Genomic DNA, 14,157 nt, shown 5'->3' on the forward strand with positions numbered 1-14,157 from the left:
TAGGTTAGGATGGGGACAGGGGCCTTGGGGTATGACCTTGTTTGAGCTGTGTGTGCAAGGCATCACTGGTGCAGTACCCTATGGATTCTTGCGGATGCAGCAGGAGATGGGAACTAAAACATCAATATCTTTATTTCAATGGCAAGAAACAACAACATCCAAACAGTCAAAGTTGAAAAGCAATGGGAACACAGGCTTGTGCCAGGCCCTGGACCTGCTGGAGCCAGCATCCTCACGGAGTTACAAAAATACAATCCTACAACAGCATCTCGGAAACACAGACCCAGGTATTGCACAGAACTCCTGCCCTCAGTGAGCAGGGCAACCAACGCCCCCTCCGTCTTCAAAATACCAGCAGGCTTGGAATTGCACAGCAACTCAGCTCACGCATGCACGGAGGGGCCAGGTGGGGAGGGGGACAGTGTGTCTCTCAACTACCTGTACAAAAACTATAAGGGAGAAAGGGAGAAGCTGGCGCTGTAGATGCCTCTGGGCCAAGCTGGGTGTCCCATCTGGGAGAGCAGTAGTGTGGACCTCTGAGAAGATGACAGTGCCTTTTTTGTCACTGGCCCGCATCCCAACTCTGAATGCATTAAGATGCAAACATTATTAACTGCCAGTGCCACTAGCCCCTGCCACTCTGCACTGCCCTCTGCCTCTGTTCCCCACTACAATATCCCCCATCCTCAAAGGGAACTCTCCTGGCCAAAAAACCTGAAGAGTATTCTGGTTCTCTGTGGTATAATCACCTTTTTTTGGTATTGGTATTAGGAGATTCAAATGGTGCCATCTGGCACTACCCAGTGGGCGCAGCTGGGTGTAAGTGCAGAGGGACTGTACAGACTCCACGCAGCAGCAGCAGTATCCTTTCCCAGGATCCAAGCTGTGAACAGCAACCCACTTCACTGCCCACCTGAAAGTGCCAAGCAGGTTTGCCAGGCCCAGAGCTACCAGCTTTCCTCCTCTGCTGGCACCTCCTGGTCTCAGAGAATGCCAGTTCTCTAAAAGCCTTGGTGAAAGGCTGGCTTGATGCCTCTGCATCAAGTGTCCACTGCAGGGGAGATGGGTTGTGGTGCCTCATGCTCCATGGCAGGCCCCCCTGCAGGCGCGACTCAAGGCTGGGAGCTCATATGCTTCCCAGGTTCCTTGTTCTGGAGAAAAAACTGGAGACAGTGAGCTGGTGGCCTGCCCAGGGACTTTGTGCCTTGGCTGGGTGAGCTCTGAAGTTTTCCCTGCAAAGTCCTGTGCCCAGTTTAGGGAATGGCAGGACTTGGACTCAGAAGATGCATGTTGCCAGGTTGAGGGGCATGGGGGGGAATCCCTGAGAGCAGCACTGACCCCAGCATTGCTCCTTCAGCCCCATGCACAGACTAGCATTGAAGGGGAAACTGAACCAGGGAGGGCAGCTGAATCCAAGTCAGCATTTGGGAAATATAACAGGCTTCACTACAGGCACTACTCAGGGTCAAGTAGCTCTCCACCATGGCTACATGCTGCAGTAGGCTCACAGAGAGATGCCCAGCAGACACTGGGTGTGCAAGCTGTCCCACCCAGCCCTGTGGAGGGAAGGATGGTGGGATGGCTTGGTAGCCTTCCTCTGTGCCATCCATACCCTGAGCCAGAAGAGGCAGGGGCAGTAAGTTGTGCTGCTTCCCTTGCGGCAAAGTCTGAGGCTCATGGCCTCTGCTGTCTGCCTGCAGAACCTGTGCCTCCTGCAGCTGTGCCAGACAGGAGAGAAGGAACAGGACCTGAACGTAGCCAAGCACCTAAAAGAGGGGTACTGCCAGCAGAGAGAGGGGCTGAGGAATGATATCCCACAAGGATCATAGGCAGGAGCCTGCAGAGGGGGCACTGGCATTACTCCCGTGCACAAGAGTGACTGGGGGCTTCAGCCTGGCTTGCCTCAATATGGCCAGGGGATAGAGCCCATCTAGGGCAGGGAATGTGGTGAATGAGAGGTGAAGGAGTGGATGCACAAAGAATCAGGCTTCAAGTCCGAAATACCCACTGTCCTCATAAACAGAGTCCCAGCCCAGCCTGGGGCAGAACTCTGCTGTATCCATCTCCAAGGACCAGGTTGACATCTAGGGAGGGTTGGGCCAGACTCATAGCTCTGCCAGTTGGCATTGTCCTCTTGTCCTACCCAAGCTGGCTTGGGCTAAGGCACGCCAAGCACTACACAGCTGTCTCCTGGTCCTCCCGCTGGATCATCTGGTAGTGCTGTCGGTTCTCGAGGTAGGCAGCTAAGTCAGGGTCATTGGCTTTCTCAGCACGGTGCTTTGGGGTGTCTCCCTGCATAGGGGAGGCAAGAAGTCAGTGCCAAACACTGCCTAAATACTGCCTTGGCACCCAAAGGTGCCCTCATTCCCCATGCAACTGGGTCCAGCAGAGCCTGCAGCCAAGCCCCAAGGCAGGTGGTAGCCAAATGCCCATGTGCTCACCATGGGATGAGAGTGTGGTCCTGAGGAGCCTGACTGCTGCAGGACTGGAAACTGTCCCCTGAAGGGCCATCAGCTCCAGGCATGGCTAGGACAGAGACTGACCCTGGCCATCACCAGCCACCCAAGAGGAGACAAAGGCTGTTCCCCAAGACCTGCTCTTTCCCTACGCTGGGGAGGCAGGAGGGAAAGGGTGAGGAATGAGGGGTATGTCTGGGGAATGCCCAGGAATACCAACCCCCCTTCTCTCTCTCAGCCTGGCTAGCACTCCTGCTCGCTCCTGCTCCCGGAGGAGGATCACATTTCACCAGCTTATTGCAGCCATCTGGACTGTGTCCACTAATGAACTCCCGCACTCCATAAAAAGCAAATCTGTTAACAGCTCCCAGCTCCATCTCCTCTCCCTCCCCTTGCTCCTCCTCACCAAGTGCCCAGGCTCTGCTGTGCCACTGAGAAAAGCCACAGAAACCTGGCACTCTGCCACTGCCATTGAAAACCAAGGCTGGAAGGGACACTCGGCCTGCCCCATTCATCCCCCAGTGCCCAGCAGGCCACAGGCAGCTGCAGCAGGGTGCCTGGTCCTCCAGAGCAGCCCACAGCCACATTTCTCCATCAGGAACAATGATCAGACATGTGGAACCTCCACTGGGCCTGGATAGGGCTGCCCACAAAAGCCCACCCATGGCTGCACCAAGAAATCCCCTCTTTTGCATGTGCGCCCCACGACTGGGCACACCCCATGGCCCTGCACACATCCCCCAGCAGCCACACCATCAGGGGGACGGAGACCACTCTGCTTCGGTGCTGGCTCTCCTCAGGGACCTCCTCCCCACAGCCCCCGAATGCAATCGCTCCTTTAACGGAGGAGGAATTGAGCTTCTTTCCTGTCCCCCTGCAGAAGCCCCTCTGCAATGCTGCCTGCAGCCTGAAACCAGAGCTGCCAGGGCCTCTCTGCCCGGCTGGGCTCAGGCACGCCAACTGATAAGGCTCAGCCTCCCTCACCACTGCAGGGAGTGGGATCAGCCCACTCTGAACCTGTGCTACAGGTCTCACACCAGGGTTTCTAACGAGGTGGGTCCTGCGTGTGCAGGCAGGCTGTGACCCAGAGCCCATGTGAGGTCAGTGCAGCGGCGCAGAGGGGTCCCCAGACAGCTACAAACCCTGACATGCACAGGCACGTGCAAGCCCACTCCCTGGGGCAGGCAGCATGCCTGAGTGAGGCTCCCTTTTGTGCTGGCCGGCTGGGGGCTGTTCCCTTCCTTCAGGCAAATGAGGGGGCTGGGGACAGAGAGGAGCTGTGCCCCCAGATCTGCTCTCTCCTCATGCCTCTGCCAGCCAAGTCTCCATCCAGCCCAGCCCCACTCTGGATGCTGTGCAAAGCCTAAGCCTTAGACAGGACCAAGGAATAGAGATGGGGAGCCAGAGATTATCTGTACAGCATCTCCCTGGCCACTGGCAAACTGGGATTGTCTAAATTTGACCTCCAAGCTCCACCAGCTCCAGCAAGTTTGCACCCCTCAGCTGGGCTCTGAACCTGTGCCCCAGACCTGTCCAGATCGGACCTTCTTGGCTTGTTCTACATCTTTTCTCTTACAGGCCATCACTACAAGTCTCCACCAGACAGATCTGACCACATTCTCTCTGCTGCATGCCAGCCCTAGGAATCTCCTGTATCAAAATATGGCCTCAAGCCCCCCCCCTCCTTCTGCATCATCTCTGCCAGGGCTGGCACAATTCCCTGATGCCAAGGCACAGCTCAATTAACACAGCATGTAAGGGAAAGTGCTGCCACTGCCTGCTCCTGCTCCCCAGGGGCCAGCTTCACCCACTGAGAGGAGCTCCCAGCTCCCCCATCATGACTGCCTGTGGGGGAGAGTGAGGGGAGTCCTGCAGCTGGGAGGGAGCTTGCAGGGAGAATGTCCTTGCCCTGACCCCGGAGGTTGGGAAGGGGGAGACAGGGATGAGACATTCCAGCCCCTCACTTCTAATTTAATAAAACAACAGGGAGAGAAGTGCAGCGAGGAGAGGGATTTAACCCCTCTGTAGCTGGACTCTCTTGGGCAAGCATGTGTGCTCCATGTCAGGTCCTTTCTGGCTGGCAAACACCCACCCAAAGCACCCTTGCTCTGCTCTCCTGCTGGCCCTGCTCCTGCCAGCCCTCTGGTCACCCCAGAAAGCCCCACTGCCACCCCCTCCACTGTCACCTGCAGGTCTGTCTTCATGAGCGAAGCCCCGGCCTCCACGATGTAGTGGCAGATAGTGCGCTGGCGTAAGGCTGCAGCCTGGTGCAAGCTGGTTTCACCGCTGGGGAGGAGAAAGCGGGAGATGTGAGATGTCCCCCCAAATGGGGACAAGCAGCACATGCGGGTGGCAGCGAGAGACAGCAATTCAGCGGCAGCAGAAGCTGATGGTGGGTTGTGTGCTTGTCCAGGAAGCCCTGGCAGAAGAGGGGGTGATACACAGGGGCAGTCAGTCCAAAACGGACTGGGAATCATGGCTGGTAATTAGAGCACAGGCAGCTGAAGTGCCCAAATGACCGGTCACCTCGCAGAGGGTCTGGCCAACAGGTAACACAAGTTGGTCAGCAACTTACTTCTCCTCCTCTGTGGCATCAAGGATTTCTGAAGGGGCTGTGGAAAGAAAGTGCAGGGTGAGTGAGACCCACCGCAGGGCAGAGACAGACCTACCTAGTCCCTAGTCACATTCTGCATTGTTCCATAGAGGCTGCTATTTTCATGCTGCCTGACAAAGTCCCAACTCCAAAGCACTCAAGTCAGCAACAGCATCTGAGCCCAGTTGATCCCAGGGAGGAAGTGTTGGTTGTGGACTCATTATAGAGAAATATCTAAATAAAGCAGCCTGTATTTCAGCGGGAGCTGAAAAAATTGGGAGCTGCCAAAAACAACAGGTCAGCTGCCCCGACGGCAGAAGCAGGACACTGAGAAATGTTTCTCAGAGACATGCTGGGTCCTGCCAGGATGCAGGAACAGCCGTGGGGACACCCCAGTACTGGCAAACAGATGCCAGAAGGGTGATGTAGCAAACCCAGAGGGAAGGGATCTAAGACCAGGAGCACTCCCTCCGAGCAGAGGGTTGGGCTTTTTTAGCTGCCAGGCTCCTTTGCTAAAGGTGGCACTCTTGTCCCCAGCTCACCGTTCTCGATGATGTATCTGACGATGTCCTTGCTCCCTGATTTGACGGCATGGTGGAGGACAGTCTGGCCTGAGGAGTCTCGCACCATCAGGTCTCTTCCAGCTCGATGCAGCTCTTGGAACTACAAGATTCCCAGATTGCTCAGGATGAGTTGCCTTTCCCAGCTCCAAGACCCAAGCCCTGGCACTGTGTCCCTGAAGTGCCTGACAGGTTGTGTGGATATTTGAGGCTGGCGGGGAGCTTTGTCCAGCTCAGCAGTGCTGCCCAGTCCCTTTCCTATGCGTCCCCCAGGAAAGGAACACAGGTTCTTGCCAGAAGCCTGCCTGTTTTCCAGTCACCACTCCTGAAGGAAGGCCCTTGACAGGAGCTGCTCCAGGGCAACTGGGGTTCGCATGGCTGGCAGGGCTTCCCTTAGCCTGAGGGGCATGCCAGCTGAGAAGGCTGCAGGGAGGCTGCCCAGAGCCAGCCCTGGCTGCTCATCACAGCAGGCTGTAGGAGCACCTACCTTGCTGAAGTTGCCACCCTTGGCAGCTTCTATTAGAAGATCATCTGCAAAGAAGGGAGATGTATCAGTGTCAGAAAAGTCAAGCTGTAACACAATTTACCTAATGCTGGAGACAAGGGTTGGGCACCAGAGGTGTGGAGCAGTCTGCTAAGGGTACAGCACAAGATCCTCCAGGTGCTAATCCCTTGGTCAGACATGGCTCCTCCAGCTTCAGGAATGTAAGGGACAAGTCAGGGGAAAGAAGGAGAGATCACATAACTGGGGGTGCAGCAAGACCTCAGCCCCTGTGAGGTGCATGTGCAGGGGGAGTAGTCTCTGCCCATGAGCAGGATAACTTGTGATGGAAGTGGGGAGCAGATCTCCTGGACATCAGCCAGCGGCCAAGATACTCCTCACCAATGACTTACATTTCCAGGCTCTGATCAAGCTTCGGGAAACTCTTTCCATTTGCTCAGCTTGGTGAGCCCCCTGTCTTGTGTTCCCACCTCCCCAGTTGCCCAGTGGAGACAGCCTCTCAAACCAGCCTAGAGTGCTCAGCTCTGCAGGTGGGAGATCAACCCCTTGCCACATCATTTCCTGCACAGTGAAGCTGGGAAGGTGCCTGGCTGGGCTGCTCCACTAGTCACTGTCAGGTGTCTCCTGCCCACCTCTGGAGTCACCTGCCCACAGGGCTCCCTGCTCCCACTAGCACTCCTACCTGCTCACCAGAGAAAAAACTGGCCAAAAAAACCATGGCAGGAAAACAAAAAAAGCATGACCTGAGAGGGTGTGACAGGGGCTGGGACGCAACTCACCTCTGTGTGGGAGGCAGCGCTCAGGCTCAGCGCTGGAAGGGAAGAAGAAAAGGTGTAACTAACTCTGCCAGTCCTGGCAGCAGATCACCCAGAAGTACACGACGTGGGTAGAGGAATGGCTGTGGAGAAACCTGCCTGTGGCACTCCTTCAGCAGGCAGGAGGAGAAGCAGACCAAGAGACTGTTCTTTGGCCATGCCATCTACTTCTTCCCTGATCTGGGTTCTTCCCCATCCCCACTCCCATTTCTACTGCTGCTCCTAGCTCCATTGTTCTTCCATACCTGAGGCTGGCCTTAGCTGGACTGAAAGACACCCATGTCTTTTGCCCCATGGGCCAGGTGCTGGAGCTTTACCCCAGGCCTCAGCCACCTGGTGATGTTCCACTGCTTATAGCAGCACTGGCAGAGGAACAAGGAAGACAGGATGGCATCTCACCCGTTGGTTTAATTCAGCACTGAATTCCTGCTCATTTCCCGGGAGCCCCTCTGTAATCTGGCCCAGGGATCAATGTTGTGAAGCCAACCCTGCTTCTCTCATCACTGCCCATCCTTCCTGAGGTACCCCATTCCAGACTCACCTGGGGGCAGGAGAAGAGGGTGGAGAGGAGGAAGAGGAGGGGAATGCAAAGTGGTGCCCAGGGGGTGTGGCAGATGAGTCCACGAGGTCGGGCATGGCAGGAGAGGTGCTCACAGTCTGGGTGATCACTAGCTCTGGGTCCAACACATAGAGCTCGTCCTGAGAGATCTCTGTCACATAATTCAGGTGCTCCTGAAAGACACAAGTCAGGCCTCCTCAGAAGCAAGACTGCCTTCTGCATAGCTCCATCCCCTCACAACCCGTGCCTTGCAGCCCACCCACTTGCTCAGCAAAGTGGTGGCTTGAAGAGTCCTGTGCCTGGGAACCTTCACATCTCCTTGTCCTTTTCAGGCTTCCTATCACCTTGCCAACTTATCAACACTATAAACCTCATCTCCATGTCCTCTTCTCCAGATCACTGGGGAAAGCATCTAATGTTGGTGAAGATGACCCCAGTCAGTGAGTTCCCTTACCAGTCTTGCTATGTTTGCTATTCCTTACCCACTCCACTCTAGGGCCCTGTGGGCAGCTTCCAAGCCAAGGCTCTGTGCTACCAGCCACACTTTCTCTCTTTTCTCCAGGAACCTGGAGGTGCTGGGGCTGGTCCTGAACCAGGCATGTCATGCCATCCCTTAGGGGATGCCACAGGGCAGGGCAGCAGTGCGAGACCTGCGTGACCCCAAGTCTATGCCTGCCTGTTGGTCTGCATGAAGGTGGGACACCCAAGCACCTTTCCAGCAGATGCCAGGGGGATGATGGTGGAGGACGAGGCTGCACTCACCTGTGCACGGTCTATCCTGTAGAACCGATTGGCCGTGGTTGCTGTAAGACAGGGACAGAACGAGACAGGGTGATTCCTGGTGTGAGACAAGGGAGACAGCCACTTTCCACCACTGAGTGACAGTGAGCTATCCAGCCACTTCATGGCTTGCACAGAGGGCACAGCAAAGCAAACAGCACTCCCTGACCAGGAGCTAACAACTTCCCTTTGTGACTCTGCTGCTTTCTTCTTCTTGCCTCTGTGACCATCATGCCCCTGTGAAACATGCCTTTGCTTCCTATGCCCCCCTCAATGACTCCTGGCAGGGAGCTACAGGGAAGGCAAGAGCACATCTAGCTGATGCCATGGCCTTTCTGGTGGCTTTTGTGTGCTCCACCATTATCCTAAGCAGATGAAGCTCAGGGCTGTGCAGTGCACATCTCAGCATTCACTTACACCAGGTGAGGAACTGCTCTGATTAACATGGTGCACCTTGTCGCACAGTGCGCAGAAGTGGGGGCACTACGGGGGGCTGGGAGAAGGGGGAGCTCAGCCTCCTGCTGACTCGACTGAGTAAGGTCCCCCAGACTTCCATGAGGCCATGCAGAGCATGTGACTGCAGGCACAACAGAGCATGCTACCACCAGCTGTAGATCCAAGCCCCTGTCTCCTAGGATGGCAGGAGAGCTTCAAACCAGCCTCCAGCCTGTCTGAATGGAGTCCTCTTCCTTAGAGAAGAGACCACCACAGAGGGAGAGGAGGTCCTATAGAGCAAGTGGCTATGCTAGAGCCAGACACATGCAGCCACAACTGCTGGGGGAGCAGGGAGGAGTTGAGGACTTTGGACACCACCAAGGGAGAGCAGGACAGGTAAGAGCACAGTGCCAAGACAACTGGGTTCCCATGCAGGGCATCAAGCATTTCCCCTATGTCCTGCCAGGCTGCTAGTGTCAGTCCAGGAGAGGTTGCTGTCATGGGACCCTTGGGGCCCCAAGGAAGTCTTTCTGCAGAGTCAGGATGTGCCAGAGCAGACGAGAGAAATGAAAGAGCCACGTTTATCCTGTCCTGGCTGGAGATTTACAGCCAGGGAGCTACTGTTCAAGGCCTATAATTTAGCCACTTGAATGAGCCTGTGCTGCGTTGAATGAAGCTCTTGCGTCTGACACATTTTTCCAAGCTCAGAACCTACTGCTGGGAGATTAGCAGGAGAAGAGGAAGTGGCCCTGGTACAGCAGTCCTGGTAGTGACACATGGGAGCAGCAGCACCAGCAACCCCACATGCAGGGCTGGAACCTCAAAGGGAGAAATTGCATCCTCTCTGCCTAGTACGAGGTTTCCCAGGCTCACCTTTCAACCCATGGCTGTGCTCTGCTGTGCTCTACACCCTGCTGCTGGGAAGTCAGGGAGATGAAGTGCCACCAATGGGCATTTCTCTCAGCCAGCTTCCAGGTACAGAGGGAGCCTCTTAGTCAGTGAAGGCAAAGGGAGAGGAGAAAGCTACTTTTCTGGCAGGGAGGAAGAAGCAGCCAGAGCTCAGCAGGGAGCATGCTCCCCTACAGCACTGGGATGCTGATGGTGTGCCTGGCTCCCAGCATGAGGAGCAGGGGGGCCCCCTGCCTGCATGACACAGGAGAGCAGCCCTAGCAGAACACAGGCTGCCAAGCTGCCTTCAGTCCGAGGGCAGGAGACCAGCAGACATCCCTTGCTTCACTCCTGGTCAGCAGCCAAAGACATGGCCTGGGGCAAAGCACTGCTGTGCTCGACCCCAGCATCCATAGGTTCCAAGCATCACATGGCTCCCTGTGGCTTGTCACTGAGTATCTGACCTCCCATCCCCCAGACTCACAGAATCATCAAATTGTTTACCTTGGAAAAGACCCTTAAGATCATTGAATCCCACTGTTAAACCAACACTGCCAAGTCCACCACTAAACCATGTCCCTAAATGCCACATTTACACATCTTTTAAATACCTTTAGGGATGGTGACTCATCTGCTTTCCTGGGCAGACTGTTCCAATGCTTGACCACCCTTTCAGTGAAAAAATTGCTCCTAATATCCAATCTAAACCTTCCCTGGCACAACTTGAGGCCATTTCCTTTTACCCTGTCACTTGTTACTTGGGAGAACAGGCCAAACCCCAACTGGCTACAACCTCCTTTCAGGTAGTTGAAGAGAGAGATAAGCCTTAGCCTCCTTTTTTCCAGGATAAACAACCCTAGCTCCCTCAGCCATTCCTCCTATGGCTTGTGCTCCAGAACCTTCACAAGCTCCATTGCCCCTCTCTGGACATGTTCCAGCACCTCAATGTTCTTCTTGTAGCAAGGGACCCAAAACTGAACACAGGATTCGAGGTGTGCCCTCACAGTGCCAAGTACAGAGGGACAATCACTGCCCAAGTCCTGCTGGCCACACTATTTCTGACACAAGACAGGATGCCATTGGCCTTCTTGGCCACCTGGACACACTGCTGGTCCTTCCCCTGATTTTTACCCATAAATACTTAACCCTACTGTCACCATCATTAAGCCCTAGACAACTGAAACACTCCCTAACAGTGGCTACCCCACTGCCCCTCCTTTCTTGCCTGCCTCTTCTGAAGAGTTTATAGCCATCCATTGCAGCCTGGTTGCATGACTTGTCCCACTATGTCTCCATGATGGCAACTATGGCAGCTTCCTGCTGCACCATGTCTTTTCAGTTCCTCCTGTTTGCTGCCCATGCTGCATGCACTAGTGGAGATGCACTTCAGTTGGGCTACTGATTCCACCACCTTTTCCACCACCCTAATTCCTATGCCCTAATTCTCAGATGCCTCTGTGATTTCTAACCCACCAATAGCCTTTGCATCTTTGCTGCCACATGGATCTCCCTCCTCTACTTCCACTGAGATGGCAGACCAAAGGACCTTGCTAACGCATCATCAGACACAGTCAACACTCTCAGGGAAGGATGATACTCACAGTCCAGGAAGCACCACTTGGGTGAAAGCTTCTGGAATGACAGTGTCTTTGGCTTGGCTCCATCTCCCTCCTGCATAAAAAAAGAGAGGACAAAGTTGTATCTTTTGGTCTCCCCATTTCTCTTCACAGCATCCCTCCTGCTTTGGGAGGTTCCTGGAGACACAGAGGACCACAGGTGCTTGGATGTAAAGGAGAACCTGAACACGGGCACAGCACAGAGCGATGGAGAGCAGAACAGAACAGACTGGAGCCAACGCACACCAGCCCACTGTGGAGAGGTGTCACAAGACGAGCCCATAAGACTGGCACAGTGGACATAACAGATGGGCCCAGTGGACAGAGTGAGGCCATACACACCTGAAAGAGCAGGCACTCTAAAGCAGAGGGCTGTGGAGGGAAATCCTGCAGAAAGGCAAGGTGTGCTGTTACAGTCTGTGTCCGGCTGGCCCCCCAGCCCCTCTCTCATTCCATTGGAATTGCTTAATGTGCTGATATATCTGGCTTGACCAAGGTCCCTGGTCCCTGCCTGGCTTTAAGGTCAGAGCACAGTGGATGTCCAAGGAGAGAGAAGAGGTAAACCGTGACGTGACCAAGGAACACCACCCTCAGTGCACAGTTTTAGAGATCCAGGAGATAGCAGAGGCATCAGTCTACCATGTTGACACTATAGGAAAGTGTTACCCTCTGAGCCCAGGAGCCATGTGCCCGCCTGTGTGTCCTCGCCAGTGCCTGTGCACAAGGTGAGCAGGGGACAGACACGCGGAGCAGAAAGAAAAAGAGGCAGATGACAGTGTGCCAGCCCAGGCAAGCAGCTCCACAACTCAGCCCTGCAGGACACTATGCACACGCTGGACAGGATTCCCTCAGGCACAAGACTCAGCTAACTGGGGACTGAGCAATGTCCCTTCAATCTCCTGGGTGAGAATCAGATTGAGCAGTGCAGCATCAGGAGCCACACTATGGACTCAGAAGGCATTGCTCACCAGGAGTAAGAGTTACACAGTCTGTGTACAGGTCACAGACATGTGCTAGTACATTGGCAAGAGCACAAAAGTTAGTACTTGCAAATTAAAAGAGTTGGAGGGGTTAGAAACCTAATCCAGGCACCTGGAGAGGGCAGAGCTGTGCCAGGAAGCACAGAACCTGCAGAGGATTGAAGGGTGATAGACCCCCACAGGATGGGTGTCTATTTCCACTACTCCATACATTTTCTGTGTCACTGACACTCTGGGCTTGGAGAACACAGTCAGAAGAGCAATGTTGAGAAAGAAGCTGCCAAACAGCAGGGAGCTACAAGCCATCCAGCTTGGGATCCTGCCTCCACCACATGAAGCAAGAGTGTGGGTGTGTGGGTGCACGAAAGTCAAGAAAGTTTAAAAATCCTTTCCCTGAACCCCTCCATTCTTGGCATCCAGCCACAACCACTTCACACACAGAGACTCACCTCCTGCAGCTTCTCGATTTGGGTCCGGCACAACTCCAGGTCACTGTCTCCTGGAACCACGATGATCCCCAGTGGCACAGCTGCATGACAGGGCACAGACACAACTCAGGGAGCAGCCCGTGCCCCATCCCCAACACCTCGTGCAATTTAACTACAGGCTTTGCCAGACTCGGGTACTGAAGCTCCCGCCCCTTGGTCACTCAGCTGGTCACTCACAGGCTTCCTTGAGCTTTTCCTTGTCATAGTTCAGCGCCTCATAGTCGCGCATGCTGATTCGGCTCACCCGGATCCGCAGCCGCTCGGGCACTGGCTGCTGGCTGTGTGCAAGGGGGAAGGAGACGGAAGAGATCAGAAGGTGACAGACCACTCTCTCCTTATCTCCCTCATCCCTCCAAAACAAGCAAGAGCACAGTGTTCTACAGACTGGGTGGGGAGTTTGGCATCAGCAGCTTCTCCACCACCATGGTCTGGCCACATTTCTGCGACTTGATCCCTTCCCAGACCCTCTACAAAAAAGAGGATTGAAATGCCTCCATGAGTCATGGATCAGTCCATCCCTTCCCCCTCCAACCCTTCTTCCCTGGAGAGAAGGTGGCAGATCGATCTGAGGAACCTACTCATTGAGCAGAGGCATGGAGTTGCGCCGCTTGGTCTTCTGCACCATGTTTGCTTGGTTGCGCAGGGAGATGTGGATGCAGGAAGCTGCCAGCTTGCAGGGTTCTCCATCCACCTGCATAGGGATGGCCTTGGATGTGGTGAGAACCACCTGCCGGCACTGACAGAGCCGTTCCCCATGGCCACCGACCTGCAAGGCAGCCTGTGAAAGGGTCCATTGTGAGAGTAGAGCATGGACTCAGAGGTGGATGAGAGGAGCACCCACTGGCAGCTAGATGTTTTAAGTGAACCAAGTTCTGAGGGTCTCAGGCCTGCTTTTAGAGAGAAGGGACCCACAGAGGCCAGGGCATGACAGCACCTCACCTAAATGTCAAGAGAGCAGACGCTGTCACACAGGCCAACACCACAGCTTCTCCAGAGAGGATCTGTGGAGCTGGCTGACACCTGGTCAATGGGACCAGTCACTTCCTTAGTTGTTAGCTACAACTGGTAAAAGCACTGACTTACCAGGGATGTCATGGTGAAGCCAATAACTTCAATGCAACCATCGTCATGGCGCTGAGGCTCGAAGTCATGGTGCTCTCCAGGGTTGCCCCAGGGCATGGTGCCTGCACAGTACCTGTGAAAAGATGGTAAGAGATGCATGGACAGGCACCCCAAACCCAGGCAGGGATCTGCGGCACATGGGTGAGAAGGCCAGCGTATGAAGACAGGTCCTGGGACTGCTCACCTTGGGATATTCAGGAAGACCAGGCACTGGGGCTTCAGGTCCTGAATCTTGGAGGTCAGGTCTGTCCCATCACACTGGAGACAATACAGAGGTGTTCAGGTTGCTTTAAGGGGGAGCCTGGTCCATCCTACCCACTTTGGAAGAAATGGCCTCCCTCCTCTGCTCCTGACAGTGACTGT

General features: G+C 54.8%; 1 protein-coding gene across 4 annotated transcripts in view; it reads right to left on the bottom strand.

Annotated features, from left to right (window-relative positions):
- Window positions 1-114: 114 nt before the first annotated feature.
- DGKZ (diacylglycerol kinase zeta) overlaps window positions 115-14,157 on the bottom strand; it is a 54,741-nt gene continuing 40,698 nt past the window's right edge. For 3 of the 4 annotated variants that reach the window (XM_064657986.1, XM_064657987.1, XM_064657985.1), the window contains exons 18-31: window positions 13,979-14,052; window positions 13,756-13,867; window positions 13,251-13,450; window positions 12,850-12,950; window positions 12,634-12,713; window positions 11,190-11,259; window positions 8,248-8,288; window positions 7,468-7,658; window positions 6,891-6,922; window positions 6,097-6,140; window positions 5,592-5,712; window positions 5,032-5,068; window positions 4,643-4,742; window positions 115-2,292 (exon numbers count right to left, since the gene is read on the bottom strand). In XM_064657986.1, coding sequence (XP_064514056.1) covers window positions 2,176-2,292; window positions 4,643-4,742; window positions 5,032-5,068; window positions 5,592-5,712; window positions 6,097-6,140; window positions 6,891-6,922; window positions 7,468-7,658; window positions 8,248-8,288; window positions 11,190-11,259; window positions 12,634-12,713; window positions 12,850-12,950; window positions 13,251-13,450; window positions 13,756-13,867; window positions 13,979-14,052 — 1,320 coding nt within the window. In that variant the 3' untranslated portion in view covers window positions 115-2,175. Of the gene's footprint in view, window positions 2,293-4,642; window positions 4,743-5,031; window positions 5,069-5,591; window positions 5,713-6,096; window positions 6,141-6,890; window positions 6,923-7,467; window positions 7,659-8,247; window positions 8,289-11,189; window positions 11,260-11,546; window positions 11,592-12,633; window positions 12,714-12,849; window positions 12,951-13,250; window positions 13,451-13,755; window positions 13,868-13,978; window positions 14,053-14,157 lie in introns of all 4 variants that reach the window. The other variant, XM_064657984.1, reaches the window with a different exon arrangement.

This window comes from Pseudopipra pipra, chromosome 6 (assembly GCF_036250125.1).
Source record: "Pseudopipra pipra isolate bDixPip1 chromosome 6, bDixPip1.hap1, whole genome shotgun sequence".
NCBI lineage: Eukaryota > Metazoa > Chordata > Aves > Passeriformes > Pipridae > Pseudopipra > Pseudopipra pipra.